At 45.9% G+C, this 21,597-nt stretch overlaps 2 protein-coding genes across 6 annotated transcripts in view; both read left to right on the top strand.

Annotated features, from left to right (window-relative positions):
• MYO5C (myosin VC) overlaps window positions 1–5,306 on the top strand; it is a 71,800-nt gene extending 66,494 nt beyond the window's left edge. For all 4 annotated transcript variants that reach the window (XM_053271806.1, XM_053271805.1, XM_053271809.1 and 1 more), the window contains 4 exons: window positions 601–883; window positions 2,662–2,836; window positions 4,064–4,144; window positions 4,267–5,306. In XM_053271806.1, the coding sequence (XP_053127781.1) occupies window positions 601–883; window positions 2,662–2,836; window positions 4,064–4,144; window positions 4,267–4,419 (692 nt within the window). In that variant the 3' untranslated portion in view covers window positions 4,420–5,306. The remainder of the gene's footprint in view (window positions 1–600; window positions 884–2,661; window positions 2,837–4,063; window positions 4,145–4,266) is intronic.
• A 5,899-nt stretch (window positions 5,307–11,205) lies between these two features.
• The window catches only part of GNB5 (G protein subunit beta 5), a 42,047-nt gene continuing 31,655 nt past the window's right edge, over window positions 11,206–21,597 (top strand). Inside the window, exons 1-5 of one of the 2 annotated variants that reach the window (XM_053272246.1) lie at window positions 11,206–11,346; window positions 11,586–11,697; window positions 17,309–17,445; window positions 19,694–19,735; window positions 21,501–21,577. In XM_053272246.1, coding sequence (XP_053128221.1) covers window positions 11,221–11,346; window positions 11,586–11,697; window positions 17,309–17,445; window positions 19,694–19,735; window positions 21,501–21,577 — 494 coding nt within the window. In that variant the 5' untranslated portion in view covers window positions 11,206–11,220. Of the gene's footprint in view, window positions 11,347–11,486; window positions 11,698–17,308; window positions 17,446–19,693; window positions 19,736–21,500; window positions 21,578–21,597 lie in introns of those variants that run through there. The other variant, XM_053272245.1, reaches the window with a different exon arrangement.

Here is a 21,597-nt window from a genome sequence, read left to right as displayed (position 1 = left end):
GTGGTTATTGCAAATGAACTTGAACCTGGTCACATTTTTTAAAGTAATCTACACACAGGTCAAAAGATCACATTTCAAAGTTTGTGTGAATGCAGGTGCTGTCATGTGCAATATGGGAATTGATGTGAGAGTTTGCTTCAAGGAATGCCTTGCCACTTTTCTGAGCATTTTTATTTCAGTTTTGTTGGGCCTAAACCTGCACGTCCGTTAAATAAGATTCTCAAAATGTATTCCCCCCCCACCGTTAACTGAGCAAAGAGGCACCTTTTAAAAGTGACGATTCTCTTTATTTAGCAGGAAGAGAGCAACTGGCCCTATCCATCCCCAACACAGCATCCTTCCAGTGGCTGCTGCCAGTGTCTTTTATTTATTTATATCTATGTAAGCCGCTTTTGGAACTTTTGTTGAAAAGCAGTATCTATAAATATCCATTGTATTCATAGCCCTCCGAAATAGCCATCCTCTTACATTATTCTGCTAATAAACGATGGATATTTGAAAACCTTTAAACAGCTTTGAAATCAGGGCTGGTTTCCAAAGCAAATGGCAGTGATAAAGAAACCTTTTTTTTAGTTTTGCATGCTATATTATCTTCTTCAGTGCCAGGAATGCTAGAGTACGAAAGCCTCCAGGGGATTTCTGGCTTAAAACCAACCGGATTCCGCAAGCGTTCTTCCAGCATAGACGACACAGATGCCTACACCATGACCTCCATCCTGCAACAGCTGAGCTATTTTTATACCACAATGTGTCAGAATGGCTTGGACTCGGAGCTTCTGAAGCAAGCAGTCAAGCAGCTTTTCTTTCTGATTGGAGCAGTCACCCTTAATAGTCTTTTCCTCCGTAAGGACATGTGCTCTTGTCGAAAAGGAATGCAGATAAGGTAAACTTGTGATTTTTAAAAAATATATTTTAAAATGTATTAGAACATTTGTTTCCTGCCTTTTTGATTAAAAAGAAATCCAGTGCTGCTAATTAATTCAATAAAGACTAAAATACAGTTGAAAATCAGATCACAGAAAATGATGACATTAGCAAACAAATAGAAGCAGTAGAAGCAAAAAACAAAAACAAAATCTAAACAGCAACATTTCAGTACAGCAGGGCTGCGTATCTTTGGCCTTCCTGCAGATGTTGTATTACACCTCCCATCATCCTTGACTATTGGCCACTGTGGCTAGGGATGATGGGAGTTGTAGTGCAGCAACAACTGGAGGTGTGACATTCTGCAGCCCTGCAGCTCAGATTTAAAACGACACATTTTAATATATCACAGAATATCACAAAATCTGAAGATGAGCCACCTTGACCTGGTACGTAAAGGGACAGAGTGAGGCACACCTTCCCAGGGAGTGATTTTCACATTTTTTGTGGCACCAGAAGGCTCTCTCCTGCATAACCCTAACCATCCATTGCATTTAAGGTGGTGAGAGAATATGGCACAGGGCCTCCAACCTAAGGAGAAGGGCTCCTTAAAGGTTCTTTAAAACAGTGTTTCTCAACCACCGGTCCGTGGACCGCTGCCGGTCCGCGAGGAGTTTAGTGCCGGTCTGTGCTGGTCCATGAGGAATTAATCCCCAAACCAAACAATTTCGAGCCGGTGGGGGCCACTGCTGCTGGGAGCTCTCCGGAGCTTATTTCTAGGCATGCAGCCCTCACTGCTGGGATAACATTCATTTCGAGGAAGCTGGAAGCCGCACAAAGGATGTACCGGTCCATGACTCCAGAAACATTGAGAAACACTGCTTTAAGATACCCAGGCCATTTCGGGCTTTAAAGACTGAGATAATATAGAAGCCTGCCTTGTTTAACTAGAAGAAGAGTCACGGCTGGCATTCTGACTAGTGAGGTTCTTGTGCTTTGAGCCCCTGCGTTAATCCCTGGGTCTTCAAGCATGGATGCTGTTGTGGAAGAGGGCTGAGAGTTTGGAGTGCTCCCCGCACTCCGGAAGTGCTTTTTAAGATCGGAAATGTGTCACCGAGGGTCAGCACTCCAAGCCCTCTTCCACAACAGCGCACATGCTAGAGGACCTGGGGAGTAGCACAGCGGCTACTGCTGCATGCCCTCAGGGGCTCCAAGGACACATGCTTTGGTTGTCAGGATGTCAGCCCACAGACTCTAAATCCACTGGGCAAAATATATTTCTCATTCTGAGAAATGCTCTAGTAGTTTCCGCATACCCCACTCCTTTCCTTCCTTTAAAGCACATCCTCTTTGGCTGCAAGGAAAGCCTGTCAGTTTCTTTGTCGGTAACCTTTTTAATCCATCCTTCCTCCAAGGAGCTCAGGGTGTTGTGCAGAGTTCTCCACTGAACCCCGTCCCCACAACAACGTTGTGAGTTCCATTTATGTATCCAGTAAGCAATGCATCGAGAGGATTTTTTTAAATGCATGGAAATCTATTGAATATTTCACAAAAATCCACATACATGATCCCATTGGCAAAATGACAAATATTTCCGGTTGTAATTTGGGTTTAGGTTGATGTGTTTTCTGTCTAATTAGTCCATTGCTTTGATATACTCTGAAGTGGATTTGGACACCCCACCGCATGGGAGTGGACATTTTTAACCGGAAGAAACCTTACCTTGTACATGACAAGTGATTCTTGTGTTACAAGCTAGGGTGTTTTTTTTAAAGGTTTCCTTTGTTACTATCCCAGGTGTAATATCAGCTACCTGGAAGAATGGCTGAAGGAGAAGAATCTGCAGAGCAGCTCCGCCAAGGAGACCTTGGAGCCTCTTTCCCAAGCGGCTTGGCTCCTTCAAGTCAAAAAGATCACAGATGAGGATGCCAAAGAGATCTCTGAACGCTGCACATCCCTGTCTGCTGTACAGGTATTTGTTCTAGGACATCCCTTGCTAGAATAACAAAGTACTGATGTTTGAAGCTCTCTAGCTATACAGAAATTCTGTTTGGAACCAGGTGGATAGGAACATAGGAAGCTGCCTTCTACCGAGTCAGACCATTGGTCCATCCAGCTCAGTATTGTCTACACAGGCTGGCAGCGGCTTCTCCAAGGTTGCAGGCAGGAGTCTCTCTCCCAGCCCTAGCTGGAGATGCCAGGGAGGGAACTTGGAACCTTCTGCATGCAAGCAGGCAGGTGTTCTTCCCAGAGCAGCCCCATCCCTTCAGGGGAATATTTTACAGTGCTTAGATATAGTCTCCCATTCAAATGCAACTAGGGCGGACCCTGCTTAGCAAAGGGGACAATTCATGCTTGCTACCACAAGACCTGCTCATACTGTGTGAGAGCACAGCTCTTCATTTCAGTTGGGCATGCATGCCAAGATGTCAGTGTACCACTCCTGAAGAAGCAAATTTTCTCTCTCTACAATGACCCTGATTTTTTTTTTTAAGTTCCAGGGTTTTGTAACCTTGGGCCCCTAGATGTTGTTGGACTACAACCCCCAGAATCCCCAGACATGGCCTTTGTGGAGCCAGCGTGGTGTAGTGGATAGAGTGCTGGACTAGGACCAGGGAGACCTGAGTTCAAATCCCCATTCAGCCATGATACTAGCTGGGTGACTCTGGGCCAGTCACTTCTCTCTCAGCCTAGCCTACTTCACAGGGTTGTTGTGAGGAGAAACCTAAGTATGTAGTACACCGCTCTGGGCTCTTTGGAGGAAGAGCGGGATATGAAATGAAATAGATAGATAGACTGATAGACAGACAGATAGATAGTCCAACATCTGGGGGCCCAAGGTTAAGAAATTGAAATTCAAACTGTTTTCTTCCCTAATCTTTTTCTATTTTGAATAGAAAGTTCCTCTCTTGCTCCCTCAAGTGTAGGCCCTGCTATTCCCTCCACGTTCGTGATTCCTATATTATTCCTTAGGATTCAACAGCACGTCTCTTCTTTGCTCAGTTCCCATTCATCAGGTCAGCGCCTCCTGTCACCTTCTTTCCCGTAGCATTTCCCATTCTGCTGCTTTTGGAGGAGGCTGCCGTTATGATTGTGAAATCCTTGTAATGGTTGTTTTATTTTATTTTATTTATTATGTTGCTTCTTTTTCAGACAGACAGTGAGTCAAAAACATTTAATAAATTCTTTCCCCTCCTAGATAGTGAAGATCCTCAACTCCTACACTCCCATAGATGATTTTGAGAAAAGAGTGACTCCATCATTCGTCCGCAAAGTGCAGGTTTGGTCATCTTGTCAGAATCCCCATTGGTGGGCTTGTGCACATGCAGCTTTTTATTTAATGGCTTTGGCAGTTTTAGTTCTGGCTACTTTTAATTTTCTTTCTCTTTATTATAATTTCAGGCTATGTTGAACAACAGAGAGAATTCTCCACAACTGATGCTTGATGCAAAACATCTCTTCCAAGTGACTTTTCCTTTCACCCCCTCACCAAATGCTTTGGAAGCAATACAAATCCCCAACAGTTTCAAACTGGGCTTTCTCACCAGGATATAGCCAAAAGGAACAGATGTGCCATTCACCCTCTGCTCAAACTTTACTTCGTAATGTACTTCCTTGTTTGCTGTAAAGTGAAGTTGTTTAATATAGAAGTTAATTCTGAAAACTGAAACAGGATGTAAGAAATGGAGTACTGCCTACTTTCTGCTCCAGACTAAAGTCTTCTTCCGTTTTGTAACTCACTCCTCATAGTTTACAAGTGCCCTGTAATCAAATCCAGCTCTGGACACTTTCACAGAGAGAACCTGACAAGGCAATTCTCTGTAATATTTGGCTACAGTATTTGTAACACTGTAAATTTATGTCACTGTATATGTGTGCCTTAAAGCTACTGTTGTCTAAGTGTGCATATGGTGATATATGAAAAACAAAGGTGACTATTATAATATGCAAGTATATATTGTGTCAAATTATTGTCACAGATAAGGTAATGGGGCTGTTCACACGATCAAGAATAGGGTAGGAGACACCTCCTACCCTCGTTCGAGAGGCTATTTTTGATCATGTGAACTGCCCTAATATTTCACACAGGAGGCAATTTAGAAATGGAAGAAGCTGTCCAGATGCATGCATGCATTGAAAAACAAATCTAAAATGGATGCAGTAAAGTGTTCCCAGATAGATGTCATCTGGCGCTTCCACACTAACCTTTGTTGACTCTAAAGTTTTAATTTTAAATATCTATGTAAGTCTTTCAGAACCTTTAGGGTTGGGCAGTTTAGAAATTGAATTAATTAATCTTTTTATGGCTGTGTACAGAATCACAGCCTTAGTTCTTTTTAGAAAGTAAAAACTACTGTTTTACAGTAATTTGTTTACTGAAATATCTTAATATTGAAATATTTGAAAGCAGCGGTGGAAACATTAAATAATGGTGGACCATTCTTGAGTCTTGTATTTAATCTAGCCAGTTTGCATTTCCATTGACAGAGACTTGCAATGTAATGTTTTCCTTTAGTCTGAGAAATATGCTGTTCTTATTGTAGTTATGCTAAATCCGTTCTTTACTTCACACATGAAGCCTTCTGTGTATTTCAGATTAATTTCTGCCAGGATATAATTGTATTTCAGTCAAAATATTGGATAGAAATGGTTTTTGAGATATACATCTCTCTACAAAATAGGAAAACATCCAGTCTGGTAGGTGAAGGGCTACTTTACATTTGTCCAAGGCAGGGCTGACAACTTCAGTCCTCCAGCTATTGCTGGACTACAACTCCCATCACCCCCAGCAGCCAATAGTGAGGGATGATGGGAGTTGTAGTTCAGCATCTGCAGGAGGACCAGAGTCGTGCAGCATTGGTCCAAAGGCTAATACATTCCCTGCGGAATTATTTTCCCTTTGAACAGCAAACTGCCCTCTACCATATTGCAAACGGCTTTTGACGTTTCCTTCAGTTCCAAAATCAGTGTGCATTGTGACCAAGGTGCTGCTCTTTGAGAAACAGAATCCTAAAGCCTCATTTGGCTTGCAGAACTATTTATGTGATTCTTTGGATCCTGACCATGAGCATTCAGTCCAGTGTACTGGGATTGAAAAGAAAAGGGGATTGAAGGAAGAGAATTGAAAAGAAAAATGCTAATATTATAATGCCCTTATACAAATCTGTGGTGTGGCCACATCTGGAGTACTGCATATAGCTTTGATCACTGTATCTTAAGGATATTGTTGAACTGGAAAAGGTACAGAAGAGGGCAACCAAAATCAGGGGCCTGGAGCATCTTCCTTGTGAGGCTAAACCACTTTAAGTCTCCCCCCACCCCCAACGCCAAGCCCTCTGCCCCAGCTGGGATCCAGAACTGAAAATAAGCCCAATGGAAGGGAAATGACCAGGGTGGTGGTACAAGGGAGACTCAGTGGGTGAGATAATGTCTAGTTCCACTGAAAGAGTCGGAAGTGAAACTGGTGAGTCACATGGGAGCAGGAAGCAAATATTGACTGGTTTTCCTCCAAAAGGAACATTATCAACAGGAATGAGGAGATTGATAGCATAGAAGCTATTTGTGCTGTGTGCACATAAGAACAGATGGCTCTTGCACCTGTTAATGCCAATAGCTGCACCTCTACCCAATTGTATGCATGGGTGAGGGAGAAGAAGCCTGCATGCAAGTAGGGTCACGCCCTTCTGCTCTGCCCCTGCCTTTCGCTAGCTAGGACTGCGGCCAATGACAACATGCATTCTGTGTGCTGTTTTATTTTCATAGTGGGTTTCTTCCAGCCTGGGTGTCTCTGGGTTAAACCAAAATTAGCTGGTGTCCTTTTAAAGATGAAAAAGGGAAAAACAGCAGAGATGGTTTTCTCAACGGCACTGAGAAAAGCAGCTAACCTTTGTGTTACAAAATCTGCAGAACATCACATGTGCTAAATCAGTATTTCTTGGGGAAAGAAACACTGAATCATGGAGAGAGAACAATATTGAAAATGCATATAGGTATATCAGCGCTACCTACAAACGATGCAGGTTCCCATCAATGAAACAATTTATGGGTGTATGTTTTTCCTCCCTGAAGGACAGCTTGACGAGTCTGTGGAGGTGGTCTCCAAAGTCTGTGGAGGTGGTCTGTACTCACAGCCCACCAATGAAGTAAAGCTAGTATTTAAGATGCCACAGGACTCTTTCTGTGTGTGTGTTTGCTATAAAAGATTGCAGGACGTAGCTGTGTTAGTCAGTATTCTTGCTAATTTCTCCTGCTAATTTATGGTGAATGTTTGACCTTCGATCACCCCAACTCCTTCAGGATCTCACAGAGTTACTAGTATGTATGACGGCAAGGTTATAATCAGTATTATTTTTAAGGGAAACCAACAAATCCAAGCTCAGAATTTCAGCAGGAGAAAGCACTTCTACAAGGATATGAAGATTTAATACTGAGGGGAAGAAACTATCTGAAAAGCAGCAAGACCAGAGGTACTTAGTATGATGCATATATCTTGTATGGCAAAGGCTACCATAGTTTTAAACAGTCTGGATAGCAGGCTTGTTTGACCTCCTTACTACATCATATCCCCCCCCTCGTTTGCAGAAATGGTTGTATAAATTAGGCCCTCTGGTTTCTTGTAACTTCATTGAGACACTACATTAAAACAATGGGCTAGTTCTTATAATCATTCTGCCACTGAAAGTCGAGGAAGAGAAGGAGGGAGAAGGAGGTGTACGTGCTCCTGCGGAATGTGTTGTGAGATCCCAAGAAAATGATGTTGATGTCGGGAGGTGCTGCCATCGTGCCATCCAGAGGGTGTTCTGTTTTGAGCCCTCAACACCCAAGCACAGCCCATTTTGAGCTGAAACGTTTCAACGTCGAAACGTCCTGCACATCTCTCGTGCTGCTTCCTCCCAACTAGTGGCAACGGAATGATCATGGGAGCCACCGGCACAGCCTCTGACCTTGAAAACCATCGAGGGCCAGCTGATAATTTCACTCTAGGCAACACAATTTGCTCCAAAGTCTATGCCAGATTTTCAAGTGCATAATCATCACACAGGTCTTTGCATGGTGCTTTAGCAGATGACTGGCACAGTGTCATGCCAGGACTCCCACAAGCTGACTGTTGACTGTGCCAACCTTAGCCCTTGATTGCTGTTAGTCTAAACATGCTAGCAGACAGAGGTGGAAGAGCAGCCATTGAGTGCCCATGATAACGGGGGAAACCATCTTCTCTTAGGGACTTCCTGTTTTGCCGGGTTTTGTGGCTTCTGTCTATGGAGAAGCTGATATCTTAGGAACATAGGAAGCTGCCTTCTCCTGAGTCCGACCATGAGTCTATCTAGCTCAATATTGTCCTCATCAGAGTTCCTCATGCAGGGCAGCCCTCCTGTAGATGTTGGCCTACAGCTCCCATCATTCCTAGCTATTGGCCACTGTGGCTGGAGATTAAGGGAGCTGGAAATGCTTGACTAACAAACAGAAGGTTGCCGGTTTGAATCCCTGCTGGTATGTTTCCCATACTATGGGAAACGCCTATATTGGGCAGCAGCAATATAGGAAGATGCTAAAAGGCATCATCTCATGGCACAGGAGAAGGCAATGGTAAACCAAAGACAACCACAAGGCTCTGTGGGAGCCAGGAGTCGAAATCGACTAGGAGTCAAAATCGACCAGCTAGCATTCATAATCATAACCTACAACCTGTTATAATAGTGTGTGTGTATGTATAAATGATAATTTATTTAATCTTCTTCCAATTTTAATCCAGAAAAGCGTGCTTCCAGTTTTAATCCAGCCTCTGTGCTCCAGATATCAACAGTCTGGGAAGCACTGGGTTGAATAGCAGTATAGGACTGATATACTAAATGCTGTCAGCATGCTGTCAGCACACTTTACCTTTTTTTTCACCCTTAGTCCAAAAACAGCTGGGGGGGATGGGGCTAAATTGAGCAGGCCTGGTCTATACAGACTGGCAGCGGCTTCTCCAAGGTTGCAGACAGGAGTCTCTCGCTCTCAGCCCTATCTTGGAGCTGCCAGGGAGGGAACTTGGAACCTTCTGCTCTTCCCAGAGTGGCTTCATCTCCTAATGGAGATATAATGGAGAGCCAGCGTGATGTAGTGGCTAGAGTGCTGGGCTTGGACCGGGGAGGCCCGAGTTCAAATCCCCATTCAGCCATGATACTTGCTGGGTGACTCTGGGCCAGTCACCTCTCTCTCAGCCTAACCTACTTCACAGGGTTGTTGTGAGGAGAAACTTAAGTATGTAGTACACTGCTCTGGGCTCCTTGGGGGAAGAGAGGGATAGAAAATGTAAATAAATAAATAAATAAATAAATAACTTACAGTGCTCACACATGTAATTTCCCATTCAAATGCAAACCAGGGTTGACCTTGCTTAGCAAAGGGGACAATTCATGCTTGCTATCACAAGACCAGCTCTCCTCCCTTGAGTTGCATAAACAGGTTGATTGAAGCATTGCCTTCTTAGGCAATGGTCTCCCCTCATCCCAAGCATGGAAGTCCAGCTGAGACATACACAGAAGCAGGCTCATTTCAGAAAGCTGATGTTTCGAGAAACCAATTCACACCTTAGATGTCACTGCACTGTCTTTTCCATCAACAGCTGTAACTGCATTTTGACGCAATAAAGTGGGTGATGCTGGAAGCCATGTTTAAAAAACAAAAACAAATGGGCATGGTCCAGCCAAGGTTAAGGATGAGATCCTAAGATTTCCTCTAAAATGTCCTCCAATGTCAGAGGACAGACTTCTGGAAAATAAGCCAGGAGTATGTAAAGGAAACAAAGCAGTAGCCATACAAAAGGGTTAGCTTGCGCCTTAATACTCTAAGCAGATTATGTTAGCATTAAGTTTGTCCTTGGGCGTTTCTAGCTGCGCACTGCTTATTTCCTTGCCTTCCTGACGCTTCAAGGTGTCTGCTCTAAGAAAAGGTAGGTAGTTCTGCATACTTTCTTGCAATATATATCGTAAAGCACATATAAATGTAATATTAAGGCAGAGATTGGGTATAAAGAGGGCCCCACTTTGGAATGGTTTCTGGCACTTGACTGATGGCAAACTGTTGTACAAGTAGACGCTTGCAAAAATGAGCATATGGGTCATCCCTCTGCCATATTTGGATCTTAGAGATAGCAGCCTGCTCTTCTTTGTACCTGCCCACACTGTTGCTTGCTCTGTCTACCCCACCTGGGCCCACCTGGGTTTGCTTGCTCTGTCTATCCCACCTGGGCTGCCATAATCTGTTTTTTAAAAGTAGGAATAAACATTTTTAAAGTGGGAATAAACATTCCACCAAAGCAGTCCATACTTTTCCAAGGATGATAGCTATGTCTGTTGATCTGATCAGGCATCCTGGATAGAAAATCTGAATCTAAATTCAATTCATCTCAACGGGACAGTAGTGCTAACTAAGTCCCACATAAATTAACGGGACTGACATTAGTCAACAGGGGCGTAACTATAATAGGGCAAGGGGAGACAGTTGTCTGGGGGACCGCTGTGGTGGGGGCCCCCCCAGAGGCAAGTCACATGACTGACTCCCCCAGCCGCGCACCCGCCCGGGCTTCCTTCAGTTGTATTCATCCTACAAAATTGATGTGAGTGTTAAGACCTGGAGCTACCAGAACAGCATGTCTTTCTCTAGTACCAGTAAATGACTTGCATTGTCCACCATTTACAAAACCTTAAAAAAAAATTAGGATGATGTTCTATTGTGGCACATAGGATATAGATATAGATTATATATAGATAGATATAGATATAGATATAGATATAAAAGCCACTGATAGACCTGTCCTCCGTGAATTTGGCCAAGCCACTTTTAAAGCCATCCAAGCTAGTAGCCATCACCACATCCCATGGCAGAGAATCTCATACATTAATTTAAGCAAGTGTGGCTCCACTTTTATTCCAAGTAAGCAAAATGGGACCAACTAACTTTAAAAAAAATCTTCTATCCTGTACAACCCTCACACCCCACCTCGCCATGGATTGTAAGGTGCAATGCCTCTTCTGAGAAGATTCCTACTATAACACATGTGTGCATATCTAAGAAAGAAAAGAAAAGAATTTTTTTTTTGGCTGCAAAGCAAAAACGTTGTGCAAAAATGTATGCCGCTTTAATCTTTGGCAGAAACTGTTGCCATTAGATGTCTTTAACAGAATGGTGCCACCTTGTGTGAGTTTCCTTCCCCTTAAAGCATCCTTGGGTGGTCATGAGAAATGTGGCAACTTCTGCCTGCCTGCAGCTGTTTACCGATCCTTCTGAGTCGGAAAGGTTTCTGCCCGACTGTCGAGCATCCCACCTGCTGTTTTCCTCTCTGATCCCTTTCAGCCCCAGCTCATCGCAGAGATGTGTGACCAGACTTTCTTGGCCAACGTTTTTGGTCCTTGCGACAAATGCTCCAAAGAAAGGGCGCTCCGTGAGGTTTATCGCAAATCAGAAAAACTCAGCTACTGCTCACTCTGCGTGGAAATGGTAGGGGTCGACTCGACATCTGCTTTGCTTTGCTTTGTCTTATGCATTGATCTTGCGCGATCCCGCCGGCCAGCGCATCCGCCGCCGCCGCCCTGGGCCGTCAATCAGCGCGGCGGGGGCGGGCGCTGCCTTTGCCTTCTTGCTGGGAGGCAGCCCGGACTGGCAGCAGGCGGGCGGCTCCGGAGCCCCGCCCCGCCTCACTCCGCCGCCTGCTCTCTTGTCTCCCTTCCCTTGCAAAGATGGCAACCGAGGGGCTGCAGGAGAACGAGAGCCTGGCCTCGCTGAAGAACGAGGCCGAGAGCCTGAAGGGCAAGCTGGAGGAGGAGAGAGCCAAGCTGCACGACGTGGAGCGTGAGTCGAGGCCCGGGCGGCGGCGGGGGGATGTGGTGGTGGTGGTGGTGGTGATGATGATGATGATGATGATGATGATGATGATGGAGAAGCGGGGAGGGGGACTGGCTGGGAGCTGCTGCTCTCCGGAGCTGCCTTGCAGGGAGAGACTGAGGAAGGGATGGAGCGAGGAGAGGAAGGCAGATGCTGCTGCTGCTGCTGCTGCTGCCGCTTTCCCAGACAGATGGCAGCCTGATCCTCCTGTCCAGGGAAATGCGCGGGGTGCGGGATTGGGGCTCAGTGGAAGAGCACCTGCTTTGCATGCAGAAGGTCCCCGCTTCCAACCCTGGCGTCTCCAGCAGGGCTGGGAAAGAACGGTCCCAAATCATGACTGCTGCCGCCAGGCAGTATACAGTAGACCAGGGATTCTCGACGCTGAGTCCCCAGATGTTATCGGACTTCAGCTCCCATAATCCCCAACCAAAGGCCACTGGGGCTGGGGATTATGGGAGCTGAAGTCCAATAACTTCTGGGGACCCAACATTGAGAACCGATAGACGATACTGAGGCGGAGGGACCAGCAGCTTCCGATCTTCTTAGCCCTCCCTTGAGGTTGACGGCATATTGGTAGTGGTACGGGATGGATGTACATAAGTTAGTATATACATCGGAGATGGGGCCATAGCTCCATGGCGGAACATCTGCTTTGCCTGCAGAAGGTCCCAGGTTCAATCCCTGGCAGCATCTCCAGGTAGGGCTGGGAGAGACTCCTGTCCGGAACCTTGGAGAAGCCGCTGCCAGTCAGTGTAGACAACCCCGAGGCAGATGGACCAATGGTAGAGAAGGGTTTCCTGTTTACCCTCACCATCCTTCATCTTTCCCATCCTAGTTATGGTTGTGACAGATGCAGGGAATCCACGGGGTCAAGGGCGTGAAGCAACAGAAGGAGCAGAAGATGAATGAGGAGAGAGGGGGGGAAGTCAAACCGGGAGGCCAAAAGGCCAGGAAATGGATGCCTGTTAGCATATTTAATGTCTGGTTTCCATAAGAATACAGCAGGGAAATGCTTGGCTAGCAAGCAGAAGGTTGCCTGCTCGAATCCCCACTGGTACTATATCGGGCAGCAGCAATACAGGAAGATGCCTCTGGCAGCCTCTCCAGGTAGGGCTGGGAAAGACTCCTGCCTGAAACCTTGAAAAGCTGCTGCCAGTCAGTGTAGGTGATATTGAGCTAGATGGGCCAGTGATCTGACTCGTTTTCTCTGGACCTAAATTACCGGGGAAGAACCATTGCTCAGTGGAAGAGCATCTGCTTTGCATGCAGAAGGCCCCAGGTTCGATCCCTGGCATGGTGGGTTAGGATTAGCCTAGCAGTGGAGTATCTGCTTTGCATGCAGAAGGTCTGAGGTTCACTCCCTGGCAGCATCTCTAAGTAGGACACCTCTGAGTATCAGTTGCAGGGGAGTAACAGCAGGAGAGCCTGAACCCTCTGTGGATTTGTTTCTCTTTTATAGACCAAGGCACAGTTTTGTGGAGGACGGTTGAACGTGAGATCCACCAAACCAAAATTGGGAATTGGGGGGATTACAGCTGCCCTTTGTGTGTGAACTGCTCCCCGATAACTCACAGGGACTTTGGGGTAAATCTGGCCGATATGTGAACGCACCCTCTCCATTCCGGAGGAGATGCGAGTTAAAGGGCTTTATATTGTGAGCCCTTTGGGGACAGGGAGCCATCTTATCTTATTTGTTATTTCTCTTGTAAACTGTTTTGGAAACTTTTGTTTGTTGAAAAGCGGTATATAAATATTTGTTGTTGTTGTTGTTGAACCGAGGGGGAATTTGCACACTGATTCTATTAATCTGCAGATTAACAGAATTGCATATGTGCACGCACTCACACAGTTACACAATAAACACACAACATTCACCTTTTTTCACACCAGAGATATACTGCCACATTTTGTTGCAGTTCCATATTTGTTCGCCCTATTCATGCATTATGTTCGGTATGCATACCATCGGTGTACAGTGCACATGTGACTGATCTAAATATGTGTTGTTATTCACATATTGCATTTAGTGTGCCAGTGTGATTTGTGCACTACATTTTCAAAAGGACCAGTCCCAGTACTGACTTTTAAAATGAGCACATGTGCAATCGTCTCACAGAAACATGCATTCACATACGGACTCCTGTACAGGTGTACACATGATGTGTTAATAGCCCAAGGCAAAATCTAATGTACATAGGTTCAAATAATACATTTGATTCCTGGGTTTTATCTGGAATATCAGCTGGGACAGGCTTGTCTATTAGGCAGGGAGGAAAAGCATGCATTTGCTATCTAGTGTTCCTTCTAAGGCAGGGCTACACCGCTCAAATGCCCTGGTGGGCTGGAACCATCCACAACTTGGTGTGCAGGGGCCAAGGTCAATTTCTGGCCTATTTATTACATTAAAATTAAAAATATTATTCCTTACTTGTGGATCTATTCCCTCTGTTAATGGACCCATAGTTTCAACCAAGGATCGGGGCCAGAGAATAGGTCCTGTCCCTGCTCAATCAGTGGGGCCCCTAGGGTGCATGCCAGCCCCAAACAAATGCCAAGTTCTCTCCCTAAATTGTTGTTGCTTTCAGGTTGCAATGCCAGGCATGCTTACATGGGAGTAAGCCTCACTGGGCACACCATGGAACATATTTTTGAGAAAGCATGCACAAGATGGCACTATAAGGCAGTTTCCAGCACCTGTGTTGCTGCAGGATACCTGGGGGCCAGTGAAATAGCCCTTGCTGGCCGAATCCAGCCCCCGGGCTTTATGTTGTGCAGGCCTGCTCTAATGCGTGTGCACATGCATGGGCTCACAAGTTTGTTTTTTTTGTCTACTCAGTTCATTTTAGATCCCGATTGAATCCCGATTGAATCGGGAAGGCCCCACTCTGAATGCGTGCATGCGCGCACACACACTGCCTTCATACTGCCGCCCAGAACAAAACTCATTCCGCACAAAGGTGTAAAAAAATTAGAGGGACCACTGTTGCCCTCCACCATGCATGGAGGAGAAAATCTGGGTAAAGGTATCATCTGACCCAATCCACAAAGGCCTGCTAGACTTGTTTACCTGAGGCAAAAGTGGAATATGAGTACACGCCATGAGCGACGTCGATTAATTTATCACATTTGCAACATTGCAATGTGGTGATGGCCACTGACGTGGATGACATTAAGAGGGGATTAGACAAAATAACAGGGAAGGATAGTTCTATCACTGGTTATCATATATGATGGCTAAATGGACCCTCCATGATTAGAGGCAGTATACCTCACAGTACTGGCTGCTGAGGAGGGCAGTTGCCTTCATGCCTGGCTTGTGGGTGTCCCAGAGACATCTGGTTGATCACTCATGGGAGCAGAGCTGGTCTTGTGGCAGCAAGCATGACTTGTCCCTTTAGCTAAGCAGGGTCCGCCCTGGTTGCATATGAATGGGAGACTAGAAGTGTGAGCACATAAGCTGCTCTGGGAAGAGCATCTAGGTTCCAAGTTCCCTCCCTGGCTTCTCCAAGATAGGCCTGAGAGAGATTCCTGCCTGCAACCTTGGAGAAGCCGCTGCCAGTCTGTGTAGACAATACTGAGCTAGATGGACCAGTGGTCTGACTCAGTTTATGGCAGCTTCCTGTGTTCCTATGGGAATAGAATGCTGGCTATGAAGGAGCAGACCCCTACTTCCAAATGGCCTTTGGCTCTCTGAGAGAAATACACTCTCATCTGATTCCTTATTCAGGTGTTCTCAAAACTGGGTCCCCGATGTTGTTGTGCTAAAATGTCCATCATCCCCGGCCACAATAGCCAGAGGTTTTCTCTCTATATGTCTGAGCTAGAGATATATAGAAAATAAGAGGACATTTTGACTGGGGATGATGGGAGTTGTAGTCCAGCGACATCTAGAAATACTGCGCAAGAGGCATATAGAGAAAAAGAGGCCATTGTGGCTTAGAATGTTGGAAAATGTAGTCCAACAACATCTGCAGACCCAAATTTGCTAATCCCTGTGCTAGAGGTGTATAGAGAAAAAGGGACTATTGCGGTTGGGGATGATAGGAGTTGTAGTCCGACAATGTCTGGGGACCCAAATTTGAGAACCCCTGACAGCGCTTTTGCTATGTGAGGTTAGGAACATAGGATGCTGCCATATACTGAGTCAGATCATTGGTCAATCTAGCTCAGTATTCTCAACACAGACTGGCAGTGGCTACTCCAAGGTTGCAAGCAGGAGTTTCTTTCAGCCCTGTCTTGGAGCTGCCAGGGAGGGAACTTGGAACCTTCTGCATGCAAGCACCCACCTCTTCTCAGGGTGGCCCCATCCCCTGAGGGGAATATCTTCCAGTGCTCACAAGCGTGGTCTCCCATTCAAATGCAAACCAGGGTGGAGCCTGCTTAGCAAAGGGGACCACTCATGCTTGCTACCACAAGACCAGCTCTCCGCTCTTAGGTTGTTGCCTTTAAGGGATATTTTGTTGCTAAGAAGAGGACCATTTCAGCCTCAGCTGTAAGCTACTGCTCTCTTGCTCTCTCTTTTATAAAGAGAAAGATGATGATGGCGAGGCAAATCCATTATGAATCAATGGAAGACCCAAGGAGGCAGAAGTGGACGGCTTGAGGCTGAGCCAACTCAGCCATCTCCTCCCCGATAAGGCCTCGCCTCTCTAATGGCCAGGACAGCACTTTCTCCCCTCCCCAGCGGCTTAGAATCCGAGCAGCTTGAAAGATGAACAGAGAATGTCGGGGAAACGAAGGCTGAATATGAACGAATCCTGCCTGCGTACAGCAGGGCTCCCATTTCAGTTTTCAGTGGGCGGGGAGGCAAAGACTTGGGGAGCTGAGCTCACAGCAAAATTCAGAGGCCTGCTGCTCTTGGAGATTATGGGAAGAGAGCTGGTCTTGTGGTAGCAAGCATGAATTGTCCCCTTTGCTAAGCAGGGTCCGCCCTGGTTTGCATTTGAATGGGAGACTACTTGTGTGAGCACTGTTAAGATATTCCCCTCAGGGGATGGGGCTTTAACTCAGTGGTAGAGCATCTGCTTTGCATGCAGAAGGTCCCGGGTTCAATCCCTGGCAGCATCTCCAGGTAGGGCTGGGGAAAGGCTCCTGCCTGTAAGCCTGCTGCCAGTCAGTGTAGACAACCCTGAACTAGATGCACCAATGGTCTGACTCTGTATAAAGCTGCTTCCTATGTGCCTGTGCATATAGCTACATATCCTCATTTCAAAAGTCACCTCAAATTGATAGACTTTTAAAGGGGGGAAGCCTATAGGAAATCTCCTATAGGGTTCCAGATTTCACCCTATGTATTCCCCTTAGGGGATGGGGCTGCAGCTCAGTGGCAGAGCATCTGCTTTGCATGCAGAGGGTCCCAGGTTCAGTCCCTGGCAGCATCTCCAAGTAGAGCTGGGAGAGACTCCGGCCTGCAACTTTGGAGAAGCCGCTGCCAGTCTGTGCAGACAATCCTGAGCTAGATGGACTCATGGTCTGGCTCAGTAGGAGGCCCCTTCCTGTGTTCCCTGATGCTCACGTCTTATGTCCGCTGACATCCCTGCGCGCACAGCCTGACCTCCTGTGGCTTCCTTCCTCACAGTTCATCAAGTAGCAGAGCGTGTGGAGGCTTTGGGTCAGTTTGTGATGAAGACACGAAGGACGCTGAAAGGCCACGGCAATAAGGTCCTCTGCATGGATTGGTGCAAAGATAAACGGAGAATTGTCAGCTCTTCCCAGGTAAAGAGATGCTTTGTGAAGCAGCAGCTGTTTAGAGGAGTTGTGCCTACGCCGGAGGAGTGTTAATTGGAATATGAATGGGAAATTAGGTTCTATCTGACCTTCAAGATTTGATGAGGTGGCGAACTTGTTTGGAAGTTGGAATCCCTAGGCAGAGGACCACAGCATTCTAGGTGATCAGGAAAGGCTTCTGACCCCCAGTTGTTTAAAAAGAGCTAGGAAAATAAAACCTCATTCCTCTCTGGTTTGTTTGTTTTTTTAAAATCTTGTCGGAGTATAAATAGTTACATATAAAAATTAAGTTTAAGAAAAGACGAGTGTAATATTGGATAAGACAAATCCAGAACCTATACAGGGTTTGGCAATTTAGGATAATCTTGAGATCTATTTTATTTATTTCACTTTACTTCATTCATTTATTTGTTTGATTGTTTATATCTATGCAAACCGCTTTGGGAACTTCTTTTCAAAAGCGGTATATAAAGATTCGTCGTATTTGTATTCATAGGAACATAAGAAAAGCCCTGCTGGATCAAGCCCAAGGCCCATCTAGTCCAACATTCTGTTTCCTACAGTGGCCCACCAGGTACCTCTGAGAAGCCCGCAGGCAAGAGCTGAGGGCATGCCCCCTCTCCTGCTGTTGCTCCTCTCCAACTGGTATTTAGAGGCATCTTGCCTCTGAGGCTGGAGGTGGCTTATAGCCCTCAGACTAGTAGCCATTAATAGACCTCTCCTCCATGAATTTGTCTAAGCCCCTCTTAAAGCCACCCAGACTGTTGGCTGTTTGTATTAATGTTCGTATCTAGCAGCTGGTCCTAACGAGCCTAATGAGCTCGGAAAGGAAGGGCTGCACTTCCCAGTGGTCCTTGCCCACCTTCTAAGGTGGTGCTTGGTCTCAATAGGACTCCATTTCTCGTAAAGGCCCCTCCCCAGTGCTGGGCAAAGCTCAGCACTCTGTGGAGGTCCATGCAATGAAAAAATGGCTCTCACATTGAAGGTTTTTTGCCAAACTGGTACCCACTTGAAAAATGGTGAAGATCTCTGACTCTGACCAAGAGAGTTCATGACAGAGGTGGGATTTGAACCGGGAACATGCTGTTTCTGTAGCTGTCTCTTCCCTGTCACACTCTACTAGCTCAAAGCCTGCATAGTCTGGGCTACCATTTCCCAAAAACTCTTTTGGCTTGGGCACAGAGCTGCAACAGTTATAGAGGCTCTTGGGCCATCTATCTCTTTCTTTAATCCAAACTACCTTCATCTCTATTTCAAGCCTCTTTCTGGATGAAGGCCTTGTATGTGTGAAGCTGTGGATGCCTTTGTGATGGATGTTTTTACCTTTTTTATGAGGTCATCCACCCAATCAAAAACTGTTCTACCCAGGTTTGGGAGCTGTGTGTGCTCTCAATTTTCGGTTGTGTGGAAGCACTGTAGGAGGAGAACCTGAGCAGAAGTGATTGTATGGAAGCAAAGTAGGAGAAAACTTGGGTGGCTTTTCCTCCTACCTCACTTCCACACAGTCACTTCTACCCAGGTTTTCCTCCTACCTTGCTTCCACACAACAAAATACTGGGACCACACACAGTTCCTAAACCTGGATAGAACACAGTTTTTGATTGTGTGGATGACCTCATAAAAAGTCTACTAGATTTTTATGGCAATACAAAGAGACACCATTACTAAGTTTTATACATTTTGAATAATTTTACAGGAGTTAAGTGCCTTTACTTTAAGTGGATGTCTTAATACGGTTTTCTCTCAGATCCAGGCTTACAGTAAATTGTGATCCCTTTTTAAATAAGGGGGACTGTATTTCAGAGCAGATATCCGTTAACGGTCTTTGGTTCATTTTTTTAAAAATTGCTATTCCTTATTATTGTAGAACAGGGCTGTACAACTTTGGCCTTCCAGCTGTTGTTGGACTACAAATCCCATCATCCCCAGCCACAGTGGCCAGTAGTCAGGAATGATGGGAGTTGTAGTCCTGCATTTACTGGCGGGTCAAAGTTAAGCAGCCCTGCTGTAGAATCTATATTCCTTAATACGTGACAGGTTTTTCAGAAGATGTCAATTTCAGAATTTCACCAGTAATTGCTCAAATTTGTCACCACTAGTCTGATTAAGTGACATGGGACATGCGACATTTTACTAGTTTACTAACACAGAACATGAACAGAGTGAATTAAGATTAGTCAGGCTTCAGAATGGATTCCAACGCTTCATACATTCATAATTCCTTTTTGTTTGACAGGATGGAAAGGTGATTGTTTGGGATGCTTTCACTACCAATAAGGTGAGTTATCTATTTATGTAAAGGTAAAGTGTGCTGTTGAGTCGGTGTTGACTCCTGGCGCCCACAGAGCCCTGTGATTGTCTTTGGTAGAATACAGGAGAGGTTTACCATTGTCTCCTCCCGCGCAGTATGAGATGATGCCTTTCAGCATCTTCTTCTATCGCTGTTGCCTGATATAGGTGTTTCCCATTGCCTGTATCATATATTATATTTAAATACCACCTTTTAAAATAAAATAAAAATCACAAGGTGTGTGACATCCAAAACAAGAATGCAAAAATGGCACACTGAAGAACAAAACAAAATTAAAACCAGCAGCCTAAAAACCTGACCTGGCGGTGCCAGGGATTGAACCACTGACCATTTGGGTACAAAGCAGGAGTTTTTTCAGATAGCGACTTTACCGTGACTTTATTTTGGGAGGGTGTGTTCACATATCGGCCAGATTTACTCCGAAGTCTGTGCAATATTTCATAGAGCACTTCACGCACGATTTGGGTTTCCCCTTCCATATTGGAACCTAGCCCGACTCATGTCTGGGGTTTAAAAGTCCTCTTTTTGCTTTGGAGTATCCGTTATGCCCCGAACTCGCAGCAAAGCCTCATGGTAAGCCTGCTATCTGAAAAAGCCTCCGGGTGATCTGTCACTGCACTCCCAACTCTTCCCTCTGAGAGACTCTGTGGGGCTTCATAGCTTGGAGCTTGTACACAGATGGTCCCAGGTTCAATCCCGCATCCCTTCTGGAAAGGAGGTCAAGCGGGAAAGGTTGGTTTGTTTATTTATTTTTACATTGATAGCCCGCTCTTCCTCCAATTGAGCTCCAGCCCCACTCCTAGACCGCTTTTCAACAAAGGTTTGAAAAGAGGTTTACAAAGGAGCAAGAATAAGGAGAAACTGGTTCCCTGCCCTGAAGGACTCACAGAGGTCATTCACACAATCAGAAGCTTAGCCCGCTCTCTCTGCAGATGAGCAGGGAGCCGTCCCTAGGCGACTGGATCAGCCTCCCACACGATTACCAGCTCCGTCACGGAGCGGGGCATCTGATGTCAGATGCAGGGGGCGTGGCTTAACCACACGCCCCGCGTCTGCCATCAGACGTCTCTGATGCAGGGGGCAGGGTTGAGGCCACGGCGGCAGGCTGAACCCGGGTGCCGCTGGTCTCCCTCCACCCCTGTGGGGATGGATAGGGTCAGTTGCTCTCCCCCAGCTACATGTAACAGAATCACCACTTTGAAAGGTGCCTTTGCCCAGTTAGCAGGGGCAGCTTCTGAAACGGTGACCTTCTGAGAGCGCTTGGCCCTCAGCAGCTACCTAGTGATTCTGATGCCTGATGCTAGTCCTGGCATTGAGCAAGCAATATTAGGCTGGATGGACCAGTGGTCTGACTTGGTATAAGGCAGCTTCTTACGTGCCGATTGGCTTGCAAACGTGAATGTTCCATGAATTGCAGTGGCCCCTGTTTTTAGGTAACAGAAGCAGACGGGACTAGGGCGTATGCACGTGTGCGTGCTCACAAGTTTTTTGATGTCCGCTCAGTTAATTGTAGTTCCCGCTCAAGTTTAATCAGGATGGTCCCACTCTGAATGCACATGCGCACACACTGCCTTGATACTTCCACTCAGAGCAAAACTCATTCCGCGCACAGATGGAAAAGATTATAGGGAGCATTGGATGGGACTAAGTTCTTCTATCTTAGTACTGTTTATCGGTATGGTGGAGACATGCAGGTTGCTTTCTGAGATCCAAGGAACATCTTGTATTTCAGGAACATGCGGTGACAATGCCATGTACCTGGGTGATGGCATGTGCCTATGCCCCATCCGGATGTGCCATTGCGTGTGGGTAAGTGAAAGTCTTTTAAT

The sequence above is a fragment of the Hemicordylus capensis genome, chromosome 10 (assembly GCF_027244095.1).
Source record: "Hemicordylus capensis ecotype Gifberg chromosome 10, rHemCap1.1.pri, whole genome shotgun sequence".
NCBI lineage: Eukaryota > Metazoa > Chordata > Lepidosauria > Squamata > Cordylidae > Hemicordylus > Hemicordylus capensis.
Note: the sequence above shows the minus strand (reverse complement) of the source record. Positions and strands in the feature narration are given on the sequence as shown.